This window comes from Diadema antillarum, unplaced genomic scaffold, assembly GCF_040938485.1.
Source record: "Diadema antillarum isolate AM-2024a unplaced genomic scaffold, OU_Dant_1.0 seq00001486_RagTag, whole genome shotgun sequence".
NCBI classification, from domain to species: domain Eukaryota; kingdom Metazoa; phylum Echinodermata; class Echinoidea; order Diadematoida; family Diadematidae; genus Diadema; species Diadema antillarum.
The window spans coordinates 249232-272660 of record NW_027272225.1 but is presented as its reverse complement, the minus strand read 5'-3'; the positions used below and the strand labels follow the sequence as shown (position 1 = coordinate 272660).

At 37.1% G+C, this 23429-nt stretch overlaps 1 protein-coding gene across 3 annotated transcripts; it reads left to right on the top strand.

The window, feature by feature from the left end:
* On the top strand, positions 1-17095 carry LOC139709988 (patched domain-containing protein 3-like). Of its 3 annotated transcripts, none has more exons than XM_071621939.1 (4): positions 1-139; positions 11941-13072; positions 14155-15807; positions 16351-17095. In XM_071621939.1, the coding sequence occupies exons 2-4, from the start codon at positions 12079-12081 to the stop codon at positions 16386-16388; spliced, it is 2685 nt and encodes an 894-aa protein (XP_071478040.1). In that variant the 5' UTR covers positions 1-139; positions 11941-12078; the 3' UTR covers positions 16389-17095. The 3 variants fall into 3 exon arrangements, with proteins under 3 accessions (XP_071478040.1, XP_071478041.1, XP_071478042.1); XM_071621940.1 differs by lacking the exon at positions 1-139 and adding an exon at positions 5486-5623; XM_071621941.1 differs by lacking the exon at positions 1-139 and having other exon boundaries at positions 11618-13072.
* Positions 17096-23429: the final 6334 nt, after the last annotated feature.

Here is a 23429-nt window from a genome sequence, read left to right as displayed (position 1 = left end):
GCTCGATATCAACGCGAATGATGGAGTTTTTTGTGATGGCGGAATAAAAAGAAATGTGCATTTTCGTTGTTGCTAGCCTCAGCTGGCGAAGTAGCAGCTTGTCGCTTTGCCGGTGTGTTGTAATACACGTGTTTCGAAGGTAAGATTTCATTAACTTTATTATCATTTGATGCTCTTTCTTTTACAGACGCAAGAGGGCGAGCATAGCGGCTACCACATTGAGATATCATTGGCAGTATTTCTGTAGCATAATCTGGGATTTGTAATCATCCCTGATGTCATGTAAATGGACAAAATTTATCATGACTTTGTGTAATTATCTGCAAGAAAGATTTTAAAAAGCCAAAATTTGTATTGCTACGAAAGAGACGTAGATGCGTACTTTTTTGTGTATGTGTGCGCGTGCGTGAGTGAAAGATAATGAAACAAGAAATATAATGGTTTCATCAGCGAATTCTCTTTCGCTTGGGATGATGTGATACGTCACGCCTAGAAACTTCGTACAGGAGATGCTGCTGTTCTTGCCTCCACATGATGTTCTGTTGTCGTGCACGCATTTGCACTGTACATATCGTCACGCAAAACATGTCATTTACTACAATTTACCTCAGTACTAAAGACACAACTACTGATTTACCGATTTTTTTATGTTCTTCATATCCATGCGACATGAAACGTTATTAGAATTGCATTGATGATGATGTCACACAATTATGAGAGAGAAAGAGAGAGAGAGAGAGAGAAAGAGTAATTATGCGGTCAAGTGTTTCAATACATGAACACTCGACACTGACGCACCGTGAGCCGATTCAAAACACGTATTATGCAACAGAAAGAAAAAAAAAACTGAAGTCGTTGATCTAGACGTATTCTCAAACATCATTTGTGACCCTGCACCTCAAAACAAACAAAAAGTCATTTAACGGGGAACGATAGCTAGGTATAAAAAGATATACATATACATAATCCTTTATGCTTTCTTTATGTTCTATCTACAAATGTGACATCACAAATCAAAGAAGTATGCTCATCCAAAATTGACTGCACTGAAACTTTTAAAATTCATAGTTTTTGAACTTCCACTAACATTTTTTGAAAAGTATATTTCTGCATTCTCTCAGTCCATTGTGTTTATCAAGGTGAACCTGTGGTTTAGATAACACGAGAAACCATATGCATTTTTTTTTCTTATTTCTGGTGCTTTCCTCAGTGGAATTCAATAAATTAAGGGTTGAAAATACAAAAAAGAAAAGAAAATGAAAAAGGGAAATTGTGCGCTTGACATAATATGGTCATTGTTAATGAAATCATTACCCTCCCCCCTCTTTTTAATACTGGAATGTGATATGATCTCATTTTGCTATTTGCGGTCTTTCTATAGTTTAATTTGGGGTCTATACGTACATACAGTTGTATAGCTCAGCCACAGAGACTGGATTTCCAAGTATGAAATGATCTACTTAATTGTGATTGGTGACATAGCACACGGTATAATTTGAACGCACGTGCTTGGTTAGTATGGGAATTGATTTTGTTTTCAAGCTCGGGCCTTATTTTCATTATTATTTATTTTCTTGCTATTTCAGACAGTTTCTTTTCGAGTCTGCAAATAAGGAATTATGTTTGTTAAACCAATTCTCTGCACGCAAAGTTAGACTCTTCTTGGGGTATGTAATGAATGATCAAAAATTCACTCTCCCATATGTAGCTCTCACAGTTGTTTAATTTCCAAGATATTAAAAAAAAAATGTTACAAGATCTATAGATATATTCTTTGATCTTTTGATTCGATTTTTTTTTCTTTTTCTCTGAAATCAACTGTCTGGACATGTTTTATTCGATCAGAAAAACACAAACAAAACCCTTTTTTGTCACAGTTGACATGTATCGTCTCTCCATGTGTCCTGCCCAATACTTGAGTATACCTTTGCATGTTCATTGCAATTTAGTTCAATCTTATATGTTCAAGCACAAACACAATTGATAGATTGTGGCAACCAAAAAGTTGAATCGCGGAGTAGCTTATACAGCTGTATGTACAATAAATTATGGGACATTACTATTATATTTACATTGCTTTATGATGGAACTCTGAACAAAGCAAAAAAATGATAAGTTTGGTCCATGAGAATAAAAAAGATACACACCGAAACAGCAACAATAACAAATCTATAGAAATGGTATATATTATCATAAATAACACATGAGGACTTGCACAATTTAAATGAAAAAAAAAACCCAAAACTAGTTGTACATGTGACAAATTGAAATGTTTATTGATGAAAACTTGAATCCCATTTTCTTTGCTCAATTTCCACTAACAGGACATATTAATTTCCGGTCAGTTTACGTTGCGTTTATTAGAATTAAATGCCTACACTAACTGTCAACTCCCGTGATTTATCTCCCTATTGATTTAACGTTACATCATTAGGTATTTAACTTTGCGCCGTTAAGGACTTTTACAGGTGCCATCAGCTGTATGCAACGCACGTCTCTTAAGCTTACATAATTTATCATACATTAGTTATTAGAGCACGTGAAAAGAGGCAACAAACATTCACCATTGATAGTATGCACGCACATGCCTATACTTTCACTAATCAGCTCATCTTCTAAAGACATTTTTTTTTTTTTTGCGAGCCCAAACAACAGCGTGTTGTGAGCTAAACCAGTGTCGTGTTTCACTAACCGGAGAATCTGTTTCCGTATAAAAAAGTATCATATTCACAATGATAATTTAAAGAATACGTACCCGGTAACTGTTTACGAAACGGAGGAGGGGTCTGGTTACCATTCATAGTAATACAATTTGTATACGCATATTGTATACAAACATGGAAAAATAATCAATGAAAATATTCACAGATTCAGTAGTAGACAAGAAAGAAAGGAAAAGAAAAGGATAACGAAATAAACCACGTTCTACTACAATGCTCTGTCTAGGTAATCCGATAACACCATTTAAAAGGATCTTAAAGTTGGTGCATTATGAATTTCAATACGTAATTAATAGTACACCTTCTGCTGACTAATGTTCCAATTCATAATTTTTACAGGAGCCCATTCTTTCTTTCCTTGTATTAAAAAAACGTATTCGTGTGTTTTGAGATATTCTGTATATTGAGCTAAAAAAAAAGATTATACAAGCACACGATAAATGAATGAATTAAGTATGACCACAATTAAATTTATTGTCAGGTATCTAGCAGTAACCTAAAATGCCGAGTAGGGACCTAAAATGAATAGTATTGCTAAACCCAAATTTTTCAAAACTAACCCCCCCCCCCCCCAAAAAAAAGAAACAAAAACCCAAAAAAGGAGAAAAAAACAAGAAACAAAACAAAAATAAGAAGCAGACAAGCGATGTTACAAGTAGGGTGTTTCGTGACTATAACTGTTGTGTTTATTATTTTCATTTTTTCTAGAACAATAATACCCGATAGAATTTTAACTACTACTATTTTCCTAGAGAATGCATCTTTGCCATATTCAATTTATGTCAGTCATGATTATTATCCTTGACTCGTTTTTCATTCATGATACGTGTGCAAATTAAACCCATTAAAACATTTTTGAATTCAAACTGTTTACATTTTAAGATGATGTAAGGACTTATTCAAGAATATTTTTCCCATAGGTTACATGGCCCTAACCGACTTAAAGTTGAGTACCCGATGAAAATGTGATATTTAAGATTTAATGTATTTCAAGATATTTGAATACATTTATATTTCAAGATTTCAAGATATATATTTCAAGATATTTCAAGCATAATGGATTATGACAACCATCTTTCACAAATTTTCAAGTACCTTTAAGAGATATTTCTGATTGCACTCGGCACTTTAGTCCGTCTAACGCCTCGAAAAAAAAAATTGTTCCGTAGAGGGCGCTATGATTTAGTTTGTTGTACTGTGAACTCCATGTGACCCTGTGCGTTCACTGCGGATTGTACATACAACACGTGTCACATGTCATACACATGTCATGTATTCAATTCAATTCAATTCATTTATTTTCATTCTTCTTCTTTTTTCTTTTTCAGCAAAAACATAACACAAGATAAATCAGGTTTTACATCATAAACAAAGAACATTTGCCTTTGCAATTAATAAATGGTATCAATAAACATAGGAGCGCATACTGGAAAAAGAAAAAAAATAATACAAAGTCATGCTTCAGTTGAAAAAAAAGGAAGAAAGAATAGAGAGGTCCACTAAAAAGCAAAGCTTGTAGATTGTGAACCACTCATAAAACCTATGAATTACTTATTTACAAACACTATGTGACGAATGTGATATACGACAGGACGGGACAAAACAGAAGAAACACAACAACATGACTCAACTTGAATAAATGAAAAGTATGGAAGGAAAGAAAGAAAAAAAGAGAGAATGAGAGAATACCCACACGCTGAACAAGGGAAATGGAACAGGGGATGGTAGAGAATGTGCTTCATAGAGTTGGTGCTGCATGCAGCTGAGCAAGGATTGTAATGGCTACTTCTTTACGTAATAATGAATTCAGTGATTGAATGATTGGTGGGTGGATGATGAACCCTGAGGTTAACGAAAACTATAGCTGTTAAAGGTAAAAAACATATCAGGGAGGATTTAATAAGAAAAGTTTCAACTTGCGCTTAAAAGAATACAAGGATGGGGAATTTTTTATTTCACAGCTCAGTGAGTTCTAGGTCCGGTGTATATAAATGTATTCTGAGCCAATAAAGTTCTCAGGAGGGGTAAATGAAACTCATTAGATTGTCTAGTGGGATAATCATGAAAAGACTTGTTCCGTGGGAACATTGAATTAAAAATACTGGGAAGTGCATTTACATTGTAATTAAACTTAAACTGACCAAGTTGAAAAAAATACAAATCTTTAATTTTCAAAATCTTATGTTTAGTAAATAATGGCTCTGTATGGGAACGTGGCGGGACGCCACAAATAATACGAATAACCTTTTTTTGTAACAAAAGTAATTTATCTAGTAAGTTTTGATGGGCACTACCCTACGCTATGTAAGTATGTATATTATTACGTATTATACCCCATATGTAAATATGTATATATGTTATATCTGTTCATTGTTACTCATGTTTTGTATCTCATACAATGTTAAACCTTTATATGCCCACTTGGGGCGAAAAAGTGTGTTTTACAATAAAGTTCAAAGTTCAGAGTTCTTGGTGCATCACATTAGCAGCATGGCATACGATACATGACATGACTACGATCAGGATTCAGTTCGTACCGTAGACATGAGTGTAAGGTTCATATATAGGACGCCTGTATTTTTTTTTTCCTTACTTCCCTAACCATGTGATAAACCGAGGAACGGCGTGCGCATCCCGATCATATCACCGAGAGAAATGGGGAATACCAGGGGAAGAATGAATATACACAATAACAAGACAGCGAATGAGCGAAGCGTCAGCTTCATCCGCCACTATCATCTAAGTATACATGCATTCACCAGGCGCCATGCATGGTTATCTATGAATGTTTCTTCATTTCAAAGGAAAAAAAAAATCCTTCACAAAGAAGATTTTGACGTGCGCTAGTTATACAAACATCCACAGCAGATGTATCCCACCAGCAGCGCCGTACAGGGTATACTGTAAGTATGCAAGACTACGAACAGAAATATGAATTTATGTATGTATGTATGTATGTATGTATGTGTGTACGTATATAGGAATACATATCTTTGTTATTAACCACTTCACAAGCGTATGGCGCGTTGCGCCGAGAGCATGGTCCCGCGAGTCATCATAGAAATTGGAAATAACAGAACAAGTAGGGCATACATGAGGCATGAGGCCATCAGCCCAGTCAAGCTATGCTTATGCTGACGGTCTCCTGCTTCCTTATTTAATCAAATGTACTGTCTTATTTGTATTATATGTAAATATCAATGTTTTACAAAGATGTTTGTTATCCATGTAGTATCAACTGCACTTTTGTTTTGTATTGCTCCTTTGTCATTTGGTTATGTTTGGTTTGAATTTGTCACATTGATGTTATTCATTTTTTATTTGATTTGATTGAGAAGCAAAATAAAATACGAACGAAGTAACATACAATACCTAGAGCTGCGGAGCGAGTGCGGTAACGTTAGACTCTGTATGAATGGGCATTAATCACTAGACGCTATCAAAGTATGTCTGTGGAAGGTTTTTGGATTGGAAAGAGAATATCAAAAATGCCGAATATAACATGATTTTTTTTATTGGAGATATGTATTTTAGAAACATAAACATTTTATATCTATAAGAATCGAACATAAGTGCATAATTCTCACATGTGATCATTTCTTGGACCAATGTTTTGAACAAGACAAAGAGTGAAAACTGCGTGCGCTGTAAATGGGTGGTGATCAATGTTTTTTTTTTTTGCCGAAAACGAAAGAGAGAAAAGAATAATGTATTGATGAATAGCAATGATTATGTGCTACACAAATTCAATTAAATGAGGCAAAGTGCATGAATTCAATACAAATGTAATCTTAGGCAGCCTTAGCCCATGGATTTAGAAAACGGTTGCCAAACATCTTAACTGTTTTTAACCATGTCATTACTACTAGTAGTAAAGATTGGATACAGTGTGTTTAAACAAACAAAAAATTGAATCCTATAAAACCGAGTGTTAACACCGTTGACGAGAATTTGTGCGTGCACGAAATGAGGCAAAGTGCATGAATTTAACACAAAAGTAATCTTTGGCAGCCTTAGCCCATAGATTTAGAAAACGGTTGCCAAACATCTTTACTGTTTTTAACCATGTCCTTACTACATTGTACTACTAGAAAAGAGTGGATACAGTGTGTTTAAACAAACAAAAAAATAAATCCTATAAAACCGAGTGTCTACACCGCTGACGAGAATTTGTGCGTGCCCGCCGTCGCGCGTGCGTGTGTGTGTGTGTGCTTAAACTATGATCTCTTGACCCAGGGCAGTAACAATAACGGGGCCCTGTGATAGAGAAGTGATGAAACTGGAAGAGGCTACCCTGGATTATTGAGACGTATTGCTTTCATCAAAACAAGAAATATGATATGGGCGTTGTGGTGCTTAGATGTCCATCTTTTTTTTTTTTTTTTTTGCTACAAAGCAGTGGTATCGCTTTCAGCTAATTTGCATATTAATGAAGTGATGAGATAATTCTCGCAAGTGATCATTTCTTGGACCAATGTTTTGAACAAAACAAAGAGAACAAATGAAAACTGCTTGCCCTGTAAATGGGTGGTGATCAATGGTATTTTTTGAAAGAAAAGAATATGTATTGACGAATAGTGATTATTATGTGCTACACAAAGTCAGTTGAATGAGGAAAAGTGCATGAATTCTATACAAAAGTGATCTTTGGCAGCCGTAGCCCATAGATTTGGAAAGCGATTGCCAAACATCTTAACTGTTTTTAACCATGTCATTACTACTACTAGTAAAGATTGGATACAGTGTGTTTAAACAAACAACAAATTGAATCCTCTAAAACCGAGTGTCTGCACCGTTGACGAGAATTTGTGCGTGCACGAAATGAGGCAAAGTGCATGCATTTAATACAAAAGTAATCTTTGGCAGCCTTAGCCCATAGATTTAGAAAACGGTTGCCAAACATCTTTACTGTTTTTAACCATGTTCTTACTACATTGTACTACTAGAAAAGATTGGATACAGTTTGTTTCAAAACATACAAAATTAAATCCTATAAAACCGAGTGTTTACACCGTTGACGAGAATTTGTGTGTGCACGCGGTCGCGCGTGCGCGTGTGTGTTTTCTATCAAACGATGATCCTCTTGACCCATAGCAGTAATAATGACGGGGCCCTGTGATAGAGAAGAGATGAAACTGAAGAGGCTACCCTGGATTACTGTGACGTATTGCTTTCATCAAAACAAGAAATATGATATGGGCGTTGTGGTGCTTAGATGCCCATTTTTTTCCTGAAAAGCAGTGGTATCGCTTTCAGCTAATTTGCATATTAATGAAGTAATGGGATCACACGTCACAACTCATTGATTTCCTATTTATCTGATAGACACATTGGAAGTCAACGATGTATCAAAATTAAAACCGATTGTCTTTTTTTAAATTGGAAGTTAACGATGTATCAAAATTAAAACCGATTGTCTTTTTTTTTTATTTGTATTGATGTTGTTGTTACTGCTGTTGTTTCTGGGGTTATTTCATAGTTTAGTTTTAATTTCATTTATTTCTCTCTCTGTTTTTTGTTGTTGCTGTTCAAATTTAAAACGTTGTCATTGAACTTCATGCTTTGACACACGGTTTTCCTAAATCGCAATTTTAGTCATCGATCTTAGTTTAGCTGACCACGTGAGCAGTAGATCATTTCGTCTAATTGGCATTCATTCTTAAAATAACACACATACACACACAAACACACACACACACACACATTTTCTTCCAGAACACTTTCCCTATGACACTCACTATCACCAGACCTATACACTTGGCGTAAATATACGTAGATATCTTCACACATTTCAAGCATATTATGCAGTGACGTAACCATTATAATTGAAACAAAAAATATCGAGTTAAAACATTCTTCTAAAATCAGATTATGATATCGAGGCTATACGTTGATCAACAAGAAGAATTCAACATTTTCGTCAACGTTCTACAACAAAGAGAGATGTCTTGAAAAGAGAAGGTGTGTCAATCAAAGACAGACTTACGGCAAACAGACCTTGTACCTTTTCTAACCTGCACATTCTATGTCGAATGAAAAATGATTGAATGCTTTATCAAAGTTCAAAAGATCATTCTGTAAAAAAAAAAAAGCAACAGAAAAGAAACAAACATATAGGAGAGCTGGGCCAGGCAACGAGAACAACCAATTTAAGAGAAATGATAGTAAGATCAATATAATGAAACAACTTAACGGCATTGTAGTCACCCGAAAAAAATTTCGTTTCCTACAACATTTTTCTTTTCAAACTTGAAAGTTAGAATCCGAGGAGAACGTATAAATTAAGTCTAACTGGGCATTTATTTATTGACGTACGTTTGTTGATTTAGGTGAAATAGACGTTCATTCGTTAATGCAAGTTTGTTAATTTAGGTCAAATTCATGTTTTCTTTCAAAAAGGCCTAAATACGAAACACCTTTCTTGCGAAAGGGCCTATATCCAAATTTCATCTTGTATCCTGATTTCCTGTAGCGATCTACCACGCATGGTCGATCAGAAATCAACACACAACCAACTGAGTAGAATACTACCTGTGAGGATTGTGTGATGTTTTTACCTAAGCAATCGTGTCAAAGACGATGACAACTATGATAATGATAATGATAATGATAATGGTGATGATGGTGAGGATGATAATGAAGAATAACGGTGATGATGATGGAAAAGGGCATGTAAACCCTGTCTTGTACAACGGATCTTACCTGACAGAGATTGTTGTTTTGTGGGGCAATGTTGTTGTTTTCTTTATAATACATATTCAATTCAATTCAATTCAATTCATTTAATTTTCATACTTCTCATTTATGAACATTACAACAGAAATCAGACAAGTGCTTTTTTTTTTCCTTGTGAACAATGTGCAGAAAACAAACAATATACATAGTGATAACATAGTGATTATATGTAATAACTGGTCAAAATCGAAATCGAAATGGGGTTGATCAAAGAGAAGTATGACGGGACCTACATGAAAGCTAGCTTGTTTGGCTGTAAGCCCCGAATAATCAGTGTTTGTGAAAAAGAAACGAAGAACGGGTAGAAGATAAGACCAGAATGATGATTTTAGGTTGCCTAATTTAATGTGATAAAAAAAGAAAGAAGAAGAACACAAATATACCTTAGTGTGAACCATAACTGTGACCGAGCTATCATTATTATAAAGCCTACTTTAGTATATGTGATCGTGCATCACAAAACGAACAAAAACTCGTACGCAGTGATTTTGTGTGAGGACTGAAAATAGGTGAAATGGGTCAACCTAACCAATCTTGAGTTTTTCATATTTTTTGAAAGAACAAATCTTCTTCTACATTATGTTAAAGTTTGGGATCATAAAACAAACAGGAACTTGTGTTTTCAGTTTCTCTCACACTTTTTGATGGAATAGCGTGATTAGGTGTTTCTCATAGAGCCCTCTTTTCATTTCTTAACTCGTTGTGTGCCATAGTGGAGACCCCCTGTGTGCCACGTTATTCTGAGACACGAAGGTAGTCATTCTTTGAGAAAGAGTTCTGTTTTTTCCAATTTGTATCACTTCTACAAATTTGGGCATAATAGCAGGCAGAGTTAAAGAGGAATGCCAAGCTTTGTTTCGATATATATTGTATGACGAATCTATTTTCAATTTTTCTTTTGAATGACCAGTTGCTACATTACTGAAAAGGTATGACTTTTGCACATAAAACCGTGACAGAAACTTAGAATGTACGAGCAAATCTAGTTGGGAACACTGCTTGATAGTCAGTCACCACATAGAATGCAAGCCGTATATGAGAGGAACAAAAACACGAGAAACGCTTTCATTGTGCCGCGGGATTAGCAGTGATTAGCGATTTATCGATCGGTTTTGGCGGCTTTGTTTGTTGAGCAGAATATGCGAAGTTGGCACGCCGTCGACTGAGTCGGACGTGCGAACGTGGCACATAAAGAGTTAAAAACCCTGTCCATACTCGTCACTTTCAACTCCGATAACTTTGGAAAGAGTGATGCTACTACATTGAAAGTTGGCATTAATCTTCTACAGAATGTGTTAATGAAGCATGCTTAATTTCCGCTTAATTTGATGATCCCTTCATTGTTGTTGCTACGATTTTCAACATCCTGGTTTTTTTTGGTTCCATTCATCCCACAGCTTGCATAACTTGGTAAAGATTAAGCGCTTGAATAGACCCTGTACTTAAGAACCTGTTTTCTCAGTTCACACTTTCCAGAGTGTGTCCTTTCTTTCCATTATCTAGATAGGTTAGAATAATCCATTTGAATTGAGTTATACATCATCTTAAAGCTTAGCGTCTGTTCTTTTAGAATCTGCTTTTTAAAAAATCCATGTCTGGCGACTTTTTGCTGTTTTGTGGTGCAGGGTCACATATATACTATGAACTGTTGCATTAAAACTATCGCCAGGATATGATTAGTAAGACACAAAAAGTAACATGTACAGCTATTAAGCCATTTGGTGCCAGCCGTCAAGCTCTGCATAGAAAGTTAGAGAGAGGTAGAGGGAAAGAGGAAGACAGGGGAACGAGGTAGAATGTGGAATTGTTAATGATGAATTCAGAGAGCCTGATGACAAGACCCAAAATGGAATCTGCAGCGTGTTGACAAAATGTTTGACTGGACAATAACATACCAAGATATTACGACTATTCAGTGTCTGCAAGATATGCACTCAATAAAGACTCTTTTAATTTGCATTTAAAGGAATATAAAGACGAGCAGCTTGTTATTTCGGGGGAGAGATCATTCCAGCATGTCCAGTATCTAGGGGCCGTGTACGAGGAATGAGGTACTGACAATAAACGGCCTCACTGTTGAAGACACGGATGGCCGCTAAAGCTCAGTTTCGAATTAATCTGTCGAGTGAACACAACGACTTTCAAAGGAACTGTATGAATAAATCTTTTTGGAGGACCCTAATTAAAGGAAAAAATAATCAATGTAAATTTAGATTCAGGACATATGCAGGATGTTATTCGTTGTCATATTTGGTACTTATGGTAATGACTCTTTATAGAAGGACTTCTTGAAGGGAAACGGGGAATTGTGCGAAATAGGGGTAAACCCGCTAAAGTGCATTAAGATCCTTTTCGAAGAAAACTCTTAAAAAATAGACATAGACAAAAGTGGGGTTGGTGTTGGTATGTGGTACATGAGTGTGAATGTGTTTCTTAGTATATACATTGTTTATAGAAGGTTTTGTTTCAAAACTTAATCGTGCAGATTGATCAAAACGAGTGGAACAGACTGGTGACAAGCTGGAGAATTCGTCTCCAAAGAAAATCGTCGATCGCATGGAAATCCGGTTTGTCATATCTGGCAGTATTTGAAGATTTGCCAGCTGAATATAAGGCTCCAACAATGTTTAAGTGTGACTGTATCGATCGCGGCCTGACTCGGCTGTTTTACAACTACGGAAAGTTTGTCTCTCGATGGCCTTGTGTATTCATCCTTATCTCCCTCATCGTTGCGGCAGCCTTGTCGGTAGGAATCATGTTCCTGAAGGTCGACACCGATGTCATCTTTCTTTTCACACCGGATAACAGCCAAGCTCGTGACGACGCTGTGGTTGTATACGATGACTTTCCCACCGACTACGATGAGTACACGGCGACACGCGGAAACGGCACGGACGATCTCGCCGCAAACATCATCCTAGCCCCGAAAGCAGGAGACGATGTGTTAGTGGAGGACGTGTTTTCCGAGATACTACGCTTCGACCGTGAATTGCGGAACGTGTCAGTAACCAACAGCACTGGAACGCCGTTCACGTACGAGTCTCTCTGCGCCATGAGTCGGGGTGTCTGCCTGGATAACCCAGTCCTTGAGATGCTAAATCGCAACGTAAGTTACCTGAAACACGTGAACTGGACCTACCCATTCTTCGAAGCGTCGAACGGTGAGAGCTACTTCCTTGGAACTACCTTTGGAGATGTAGAGCTGAGAGACAACGAGACAATCGTGAGAGCCGGACTTTTCGCCCTGAATTACATTCTGCAGACCACACCTCTTCTTGAGGAGGAGGGTATGGAGTGGGAGACTAAATTCGAGAGCTTTGTAGACAACTTTGAGTCCGACGCAATATCTGTCTCATTCATCCATTCCCACACTCTGGACAGTGAAGTGAGCCTTTCAACGCAGTCCGTCATCCCTCTCTTCTCCATCTCGTACACGTTACTCTTCACTTTCGCCATCACGTCTTGTGTGATGTTTGACTGGGTGTTCAGCAAACCTTTTCTTGGCTTCATGGGAACAATCTCCGCGTCTCTTGCCGTGGCGTCCTCTCTGGGACTACTTTCTTACGCTGGGGTCAACTTCAACATAGTGACGTCCTCAATGCCATTCCTAATCATTGGTAAGTGTTAAGTATACAGTGTGCAGTGACCGGTGAACCCTTTCAGAACTACATTTTCCGCTTAGGACCAATTGACTTAGTAGATATGAAACTTTTTGTTTGGGGGTGGTGTTATCCATTCAACAAAAATGAATAAATAAACTTTGAGGCTGGGTTCACGATATGAACTTGGTTTTCTTTCTTGTGTGCACATAGTAATGAATTACATTTCAATATACGTTTTAAGATCAATAATTTGTTGAATACAATATCAAGTATCAACCTCTCAAACGAAATCAACAAACTCCGAGTAAAGAATTGTTGTGTTTTTCCCAGTCTTGGTTAGAATAGAAAGCAAAGCAAAAACTCAGCAAAGAAGCCAGTCCAAACAATAAAACGACTGTCACAATTTGGTAACCCTCACGAACAAACTTGTTTTACAGATAGCTGCCATACGTCGTCAGCCTGAAAGAAACAGACGATGGCAAACTCTTGCAGTACCTATAGAGTAGAATATCGACTCTTTATGTGCCATGTTCGCATGCCCAACTTCGCATATTCTGCTCAAACGCACAAAGCCGCCCAAACCGATCGATAAATAGCCAAATGCCACAGTACAATGAAAGCGTTTCTCTTGATTCCATTCCTGTCACATGTAGCTTGAATTATATGTAGTGATTGGCTATAAAGTAGTGTTCCCAACTGAGTTTGCGAGTAAAATTTAAGTTTCAGGCACTGTTTTCTGTGTAGATGTCATGCCTCCAGTGCCTCTACAGTAATGCAGCCACTGGTTATTTAAAAGAAAAACGATGATAGATTTGTCACAAAATTTACATCACAGGAGAGCTTGGCATTTTCTTCACAACTTTGCTCATTACATGTCCAAAGTAACGAAAATCTATTGAACTTACATAGATTTGAAAAACAAAATGTTTCCCCAAAGCATGACTACGTTGCTGTCTCAGAATAACATGGCACACAGGGGGGTTACACCACGGCACATAAAGAGTTAAGGAACTTAATTTGGAAAGCATTCAAAAGGATAACATTTTTTGTTTTGTTTGTTTTACTCATGATTTCATCTTAAACCTCATCTCATCTAGGAATCGGGATTGATGACATGTTTATTATGCTTGCTGCTTGGCGGAAGACCAGTCCGTGTGACAGTGTTGAGGAACGAATGGGGAAGGCCTTCTCCGAGGCGGCAGTCTCCATCACCATCACCAGCATTACCGACGCCCTCGCCTTCGGTATAGGGTCGATTAACCCACTACCAGCTGTCCGCGTCTTTTGTCTGTATACCGGCGTCGCAGTCATCTTCGACTATATATTCCAGATTACTTTCTTCGGAGCCTGCATGGCACTCACTGGTCGAAGGGAGGCGGCGAATCGTCACGTTTGGACTTTGATGAAAGTAAAATCGCCAGATGAAGCGCCCTCAACGGCATACAAGTTCTGTTGCGCAGGCGGCCTGTCGGAAGAACAACGCCGTGAAAGGGCGATCGGAAACTGTGAGACCGGTCTTATGACGTTCTTCAAAGAATACTACGGACCATTCCTGATGAAGCCCGCAGTAAAGTTCCTCACCTTACTTGCTTTCTGCGCCTATCTGGGTGGTGCAATCTATGGATGCTTGAATGTTTCCGAGGGTCTGGAGTTGAAGCTGCTGGCTCGTTCCGGGTCTCCAGCTTACGGTTTCTTCGAGCATCAGTCAGATCATTTTTCGACTTATGGGCCTTTTGTTTCTGTTGTTATCCAGGAAAGACTTAATTACAGTGACGCCGCGGTCCAGCAAGATTTGGAGGCTCTCGTAGAAGAGTTCGAAAGCAGCAAATACATTCATTCCTCTGAGTATACAGAATTTTGGCTTCGCGACTTCCTGGAATTCCTGGATGCAGCAAATGTTCCGGAGAATATAAGATCAGACAAAGATGAGTTCTCTCGGCTACTTGTTACCCAATTCCTCGTCAACCCCTCTTTGTCAAGATACTCGCAAGACATCGTTTTCGAGGAAGGTTCCAACGACTCTGTGATAGAGTCATCAAGATTCCTACTCACGGGAGATAGCTTAGTCACCACAAACCAGCAAGTGCAGATGATGGCTGAAGTTCGAGACAAGGCGAGTGAAGCTGACATAACTTTAACCGCGTTCTCACCCTTCTTCATCGTTTACGAGCAGTATGCCAGGATCCGACCTGTGACAATCCAAAATCTCTCTATTGCCGTCGCCGCCATGTTCGTCGTCGCTTTCTTTCTCATCCCCAATTTAATCTGCTCCGTGGTGGTAGCCTTGTGCATCGCGTCCATTGAGGTTGGTATCGTTGGCTACATGTCCCTGTGGGACGTACGTCTGGATAGTATCTCCATGATCAACCTCATCCTCTGCATAGGATTCAGCGTCGACTTCTCCGCTCACATTACGTACTCCTTTCTCTCTGGTCCGGAAGAGTACGACGGCAAACACAGGGATAAGCTCTCGATCGCCTCCCGGCACGCCGTTATGGCGCTTTACTCTCTCGGAATGCCCATCCTGCAAGGAGCCATTTCTACAATCATCGCAATAATCGCCCTAAACTGGTCAACCAGCTACATATTTGTAGCCTTCTTCAAGGTGATGCTCCTGGTCATGCTCTTTGGGATTCTCCACAGTCTTGTCTTTCTGCCGGTCCTCCTGTCGTCATTTGGCTGCTGCTTCTGTTGGTCCAATGAAGACGACGGTCGACAGGATAACAACAAGGTTCGCGTATCTTCGAACGGTGAGTTGTATACCTTGTAATTTTGCCGGTGAATAACACGTAATTGTTACCGATCAGACCAATGTAACAATGTTTGATATGTTTTGACAATAACTGAGTATTTTTTTTATATTCAAGTAGCAACATATCTTTTTTTTAACTGAAAGCAATAATGTTACTTTATTCTTGCATTTCAGAAAGCATGCTTACTTTGTGCAAGTGCTCCATTTTACCCAAGACATTTGCTTAAAACATGGACTTAAGAAAAAGTTTATAATTTGATTTTGTCTTTTATTATGCATTGAAAACCTAGGAGCATTATGTACAGTTTGGCTTGGTTTGGGGCTTTTTGTTTTCATTTGCAAAGGATGGTAGCCCTCAAACAGAATCAAGGTGAAAAAAAAGTTATGCTATAAATTGATCATTATAATTATGTTCTGTACTACAATATTATGCTCGTATCAATATTCACTCAGGCTGTATTTTAGCCAATGAAATACTAAATGCGTTGACTTTATTTTTAAAGACTTGTTTTTCTCCCTGTTGAAATTTTCTCTTTTTTAGGTATGCATAACAACGCCGCCTTTGCACCAGATGCATAAGTGTCTAGAGAGGATTTAGACTATTTGGTCGTCCGTAACTACGAATGCATTGCTTTAAAGGTCCTTTGCCCACAGTCAGCTAGGTGGGCCAATTATTATCCAAAATATCACGGTTTTGTGGCAGGCATGCAGTGATATTGTTGAAGAGGTGGCAGATTCTGAGACCTGAACTTGATCTGTTGATTGCTGAAGAATTTCCATTTTCTTTACTCATTTGTCAATCAAATACAATTTTATTCTCCCTCTTGGTAGAAACAGAGGAACAACACTTTTTTTTCTTTATAACTCATTGTCCCTTCCATAGTAATTTAAAAACATACAAATCATTCCTTTGTGAACAACGTCCTAGATACCTCCTAACATACCCCTCCTTCAGAAAGACTTTCAGTTATACTGTTTTCTGAAATTTTACGTGAAGGATTGTCCTCAGACAAAAAAAAAAGTTATTCGAAGATGAGCACATTTACACAGTACTCTCAGAAAAGGCTGAATTAAACCGTTAACCTGTAATATACAACAGTCACATTCAAGTATTTCGTGACATACTGGATGGCTGATGACACAATTTGATAAGAACGGAGCTGAGGGTGTGACGACAACAAGGCAGTGATATTACATCTTTAACTAAAGTGACAAAACTGAGCGGATCTGTCCTTCCCTGGTAACATCCTCCCTATTTGCTCTACTTCATTAGGTGCTTTACCATATAGTTCTACAACATACAAGTTTCAAGAATGTAAGCAAAGGCAGTTTTTTTTTCAAAGCTCCTTGCTCCTTTTTCTTATATAATATATGTAAAAAAAAAGATATATAAGTGCGTGTGTCTGTCTGTCTTGTGTATATCATTTACGTATATCTGTGAGTTTATGTTTGCCTGTATGTGTATAGTTATAATCAAAGAAATATTTGCTCTCATGTTTTGGTGTTTAGGCTACTAATCAAGCGTATGAAGGAATTTGTATGCCCCTGAATGTAAATAGTGTGTTCAGTCCAGCATGTATGAATATGATGATAATAATTATCGTTATTTTTACTGATATCATTATTATCTTTATTACTATTATAATATTGTATTCATATGGCAGTAAATACTTGGATATGATAGAATCAAATGTAGCTGGAAACTTTAAGGAGACACGAATATTGTATTTTGTCTCCTTCAGCTCTAGAATCTCTTTGATTTATCATTATGACCCTATAAACCAAAGATAGATCCGTAATATTATTTTATGCTGCTGTTGCATCATGTGTTCTTGTTACGAACGGTATAGCCAAAGATTGTAAAAGACGATAAGAAGCCTGCTTTGAACCGATCAGAACGTCAATATGTGACCGTGCATCACAAAACCAACAAAAAGTCGCACACATATTTTCTGAAAGAGCAAGGCTTCATCTACATAATGGTAAAATTTGGGATCATAAGGCAAATGGGATGTTGTGTTTTTAGTCGTTTTCCTCGAACACTTTTTTGTAGAATAGTGTCAATAGGTCTGTCCTAGAGTTTCTTGTTCATTTCTTTAAAAAAAACTCTGTACACACTCTTCACGTTCAACTCTAATAACCTTTAAAAAGATAATGCTACTGCTTTGAGAGTTGGTAGTAATGGATAGAATGTGTTCATGATAAATAAAATCAACTTGAACAACTTAATACAGCATGATCAATTTAAGCTTAATCTGATAATCCCTTCATTGTTTATGTTGCGGAGTTTCACGTCCTGTCCTGTTTTTGTCCCATTCATTGAACATCTTATTCTATATAGCACGGCTTGGTAAGATTAAGCGCTTGAATAGACCCTCTACTGTAGAGTGTCTCTCCTCAATAAACACTTTTCCAGAGTAGACCTATGTGTGTTTTTTTTCAATATTTAGATGGGTTAAGAGAGTCTATTTTAATTGATTTATACATCATTTTAAAGCTTAAAGTCTGCTCTTTCAGAATCTACAAATCCATGTCAGACGACTTTTTGTTGGTTTTGTGGTGCAGGGTCACATATATGCATCAAATCAATTCAAGTCACCATAAAATAATAATAATAATAATAATAATAATAATAATAATGATAATAATAGTAATAATAATAATAATAATAATAATAATATATCAATTTATAAAGTGCAAAACCTATAGACATAATAATCTTCTGCGCTGCAAAAGTTTCAGACGTGCTTGATAATAACGAACACTTAAATGAAAAGATGTGTTTTGAGCCGTGATTTAAAGACTGTTACTGTTGGGGATTTCCGGACTTCTAATGGTAGATCATTCCAGAGTTTAAGAGCTGCACAGGTAAATGCTCTGCCTCCCAATGTTACTTTTGTTTTACATGTTGGAATCTGTAAAAGAACAGTGTCCTTAGAACTGCGCAAATTATGAGTATGTCGATGAGATTTAAACACTAATAATTCGGATATGCATATATGTATGTATATATATATATATATATATATATATATATATATTGAAAGAAACAAAAACAAAACAATTCAGAACATTATTATGCTGTGAATTAACTCAGATATCAAATCTTTGTCCCAGACACAATTGTCTCAAATCGCAAAGTTTTCTAACGGTGATCTGATATCAGCCTGTCTTATTTCTTTTTTCATTTCGTGGTGAATGGTGACAGTTACCAAACTAGCTTTATTTCTATCTCGATATGCTGTTTGAGTTTATGTTATATGGTGTGTTTGTTAACTCCCCCCTCCCCCCCCCCCACACACACACAAGCAAATGCCAAGATATCTAAAGTGGCCTTATATTTATGGATTGTTTATGTGCGAAGACCATTCTGTACACTGGGATTTCGAGCATGGTCATTTCATGAATTAGAACACAGATTGTAAGTACTGAAGTTGTTTCCCTATATAGGGAGGCCGTCCCTTCCTCTCCACCCCTCGAAATCATCATCCCTTAGATAAACATGAAAGGCCCTTATTGAAGCCCAAGTAGACTCACTCTTTAAGATTTTTTTTTTTTATGTCGACCGTTGATGGCGTTAGTCATGAGGGTGCACAGTGAGTTGAGGATTTGGTCTGAATTATGTGTTAACTTCCGTCAGTCACGTGAGCAATTGGCTGGACATTAATTATAATTATTCAATCGATGATACGCACTGGTACGAACATAACGCACAAAATGTATGAATTCACATGCACTTTTAGGCAAACGCGACGTAAATTATGAAATATTTGGCCGACATTGCTGTTTGCAGATTCTTCCGTGTCCTGTGACACATGGCACAATCTGATTGTCATTTATTTTTAATCGCCATGGACCACAGGACTGGTACTCTTTTTAAAGGAGGAAGAATATTTGACACGTTTTAGGTGCTATCGTATTATGTAAATACGCACCATGATGAACGCACGTGTTGCAAATATATGTCAATTTAAACTCACCGACTCTTACGAAATGTAATGATTTTACACATACATATATACTGTATATTATATGTGACCGTGCACCTCAAAACGAACATAAAGTCGCACACAGTAATTTTGCGTGAGGACTGAAAATAAATGAAACGGGTCAACCTAGCCGAACTTGACTTTTTCATATTTTCTGAAAGAGCGGGCCTTCTTTTACATTATGCTAAAATTTGGTATCATAAAACGGGCAGGAAAGTGTGTTTTTTTAGCAGTTTATCTCGAACATTTTTGGTAGAATAGTGTGATTAGGTGTGTCTTTAGAATCCCTTTCTCATTTCTGAAAAACCTTGTCCACACTCTTCACTTTCAACTCTAATAACTTTTGAAAAGATAGTGCTACTGCTTTGAAAGTTGGCGTTAATTATGGAAAGAATGTGTTAATGAGGCATGCTTAATTTCAATTTAATCTGATAATCCCTTCATTGTTGTTACTCTGACGGTTTACTTCCTGTTTTTTGTCCCATTCATCGCACAGCCAGCACGGTTTGGTAAAGATTAAGCGCTTGAATAGACACTGTACTTCAGAGCCTCTTTTCTCAGTTCACACTTTTCCTGAGTTTGTGCTTTCTTTCCAATATTTAGATAGGTTAGGAGAGTCCATTTGATTTGAGTTATACATCATTTTAAAGCTTAAAGTCTGCTCTTTCAGAATATGGTCTTAACGAAAAATTCATGTCTGGCGACTTTTTGTTTGTTTTGAGGTGCAGGGTCACATATATATTCATATATTATATGTGACCCTGCACCTCAAAACAAACAAAAAGTCGCCAGACATGAATTTTTAGTTAAGACCAAATTCTGAAAGAGCAGACTTTAAGCTTTAAAATGATGTATAACTCAAATCAAATGGACTCTCCTAACCTATCTAAATATTTGAAAGAAAGCACAAACTCAGGAAAAATGTGAACTGAGAAAAGAGGCTCTGAAGTACAGTGTCTATTCAAGCGCTTAATCTTTACCAAACCGTGCTGGTTGTGCGATGAATGGGACAAAAAGCAGGAAGTAAACCACCAGAGTAACAACAATGAAGGGATTATCAAATTAAACTGAAATTAAGCATGCCTCATTAACACATTCTGTCCATAATTAATGCCAACATTCAAAGCAGTAGCACTATCCTTTCAAAAGTTAGTAGAGTTGAAGGTGAAGAGTGTGGACAAGGTTTTTCAGAAATGAAAAAGGGATTCTAAAGACACACCTAATCACACTATTCTACAAAAAATGTTCGAGATAAACTGCTACAAAACACACTTTCCTGCCCGTTTTATGATACCAAATTTTAGCATAATGTAAAACAAGACCCGCTCTTTCAGAAAATATGAAAAAGTTAAGTTCGGCTAGGTTGACCCATTTCACTTATTTTCAGTCCTCACGCAAAATCAGTGTGTGCGACTTTTTGTTCGTTTTGAGGTGCACGGTCACATATAATATATATAATAGGTAGTAACATGCTACTTATTTTATTTCTAATATGATGTTTGTATAAGTTATTTGTCTACATATTTGAACATGAACACTTACTATTTTTTATCCTTTAAACATTTATTCCGATATTTTGCACTATAAGCATGTATTTTTTTGCACTGAACGCGTAACCGCACAATCAAGAAGAACATATGAGTTGAGTTTACTGTGATCATTGGATAAATGTAATTTCAAAATGATGATTATATAACATAATTCGTAATTATTGCTTCTTTACTTCGTGTTTACACAGAATGATATCGAGATGTTTGTGTAAAATAATTTGGAATCAAATCAGATTGATTGTGTGGCGATGGAGAAGAAACTAATGGTTGCTTTTACGTTAGAGTATTCTCCATTGTAGCATTTATCAGCATTTCAAAAAAAAAAATTGTTTCGCGGAAATGTACATAAAACGTGACAATAAAGTCGCTGCCTTCACCGTATGATCTGTACGAGTCACGTAGCTTTGGCGGACGTACTTCTGCATGCTGCTCCATATTGTCTGTAGCAGTTGTAAAACATGCGCTGAATGACGTCATGGAACATTAAGCTATAATAACATAATTCACAAAGTCAGTCACATTACTACGGTACCATGAGCATAAAGGCATTGAATCGAGGAGTAAGAATGACGAATTTAAAATGAATGGCTTATTCAAGGCAAATGAAGAGAGACAACTGAAGAAGAAAAGAGAAGGGGACAATGACAGGTAAAAAAAAATAAACAAGAGAAAAAAATAGATGAATGGCTTCATAAGACGAGTCAGAAAGAAAAAAAAACGAGAAAGAGAGAGAGGGGGATAGAGGCGGGAGAATTGAGGGGAGAGAGCAGGAGAGAGAGCAAGAACGACAGGCAGACAGGGAGAAATGACATGGAGAGAGAGAGAGAGAGGGAGAGAGAGGAGAGGAATAAACAAGTATAAGCAGGCAGGAAAAAAAATGTTTATATTGGGTTTTTGTTTTGTTTTTTTCATTCTGGCGTTCCAGGGTGGATAATTGAAACGATATTCAGAACTATCAATATAAGCAGCAGCAATATAGAGTAGTTCCTCTTCAGTGTTCTCTGAATAATTGGAAAAAAATATAATGTAATTGTAATTTCACCTTCCCTCGGGACAACCCCCCCCCCCCCCTTACCGGTGATGGTAAAACTTTGGCATAGCGAATTTCCTCGGGATTCGAATTCCATTACAGATGACCCTGAAATATACCAGATTTTTCTAAAAAAATAATGTTATACCTTTGGGTACCGGTATATAAAAACATGTTCACCTCTTCCAGCCCCATAAGAATGCCTTTTTGTGATTTGAATCCACATGTTATATGTAAGATGATAAGAACATATAAACTCCTAATTGGAGCTCGTTAAAGTCATATAAAATGATTACAATGTATAAGTAATATTTAAGCAAATGTATCATGAAGGACTAGTAAGTCTAGAGTAGTATGAAGTAACCCCCGGAACCAAAATAAAAACCAAGGATAGATAAACAAACAAACAAACAAACAAACAAACAAATACCAAACTTGAATGGTAATTGATACGTATTGCACATTTCCAAGGTTTGAACGTCTGCCCAAGTGTGTGCTGGCTAACCACAACCTGTAAACGCGTTAAGTTGATTTGCTGTCCTCTCTAGTCGGGAGTCCACCTCCTTACTATAATAGGCGAAAACTGATTAAATTCTAGAATGTTAAATTCTCACATGTTGCATCCCACAAAACCAAATTAGACGAGTCAACCTTGTCAAGAACTCATGAAGCCACAATCGTGTGTACAAGTTTTGGTGTAATCGTAGTTTTCTTTTCTTGCTTGCTTTGTTTTTGTATTCTTTTTCTTTTGGAAGCTTTGCTTCTTTCTACCTTTTGCCTTTTTAGAGGTGTAGTCTGGTAGGAATGGGGGGTCCCCATGCACCCCCCGAACACATTTTTTTAACTTACTTTTTTGTAACCCTTAGGGTGTCTAGTTAATGAATTTTTTTGTTCCCAAGAAAAAATCGTGTCCCATGGGGGTCATTGGCGGCCATCTTGGCAGCCATCTTGGATTTTCAGGGAAAATCATTATCTTCCATAACTTTTGAACTACACAGCATATAATTATAAATAAAGCATTTCTGCAGGGTAAACATGACACGAGGAATCA

Bases quoted from the DNA above. Each gene is read 5' to 3' on its own strand.
- LOC139709988 (XM_071621939.1), top strand. From the start codon at position 12,079: ATGTTTAAGTGTGACTGTATCGATCGCGGCCTGACTCGGCTGTTTTAC. The intron at 13,073-14,154 runs GTAAGTGTTAAG...CATCTCATCTAG, and splicing joins AATGCCATTCCTAATCATTG to GAATCGGGATTGATGACATG. The intron at 15,808-16,350 runs GTGAGTTGTATA...TCTCTTTTTTAG, and splicing joins GGTTCGCGTATCTTCGAACG to GTATGCATAACAACGCCGCC.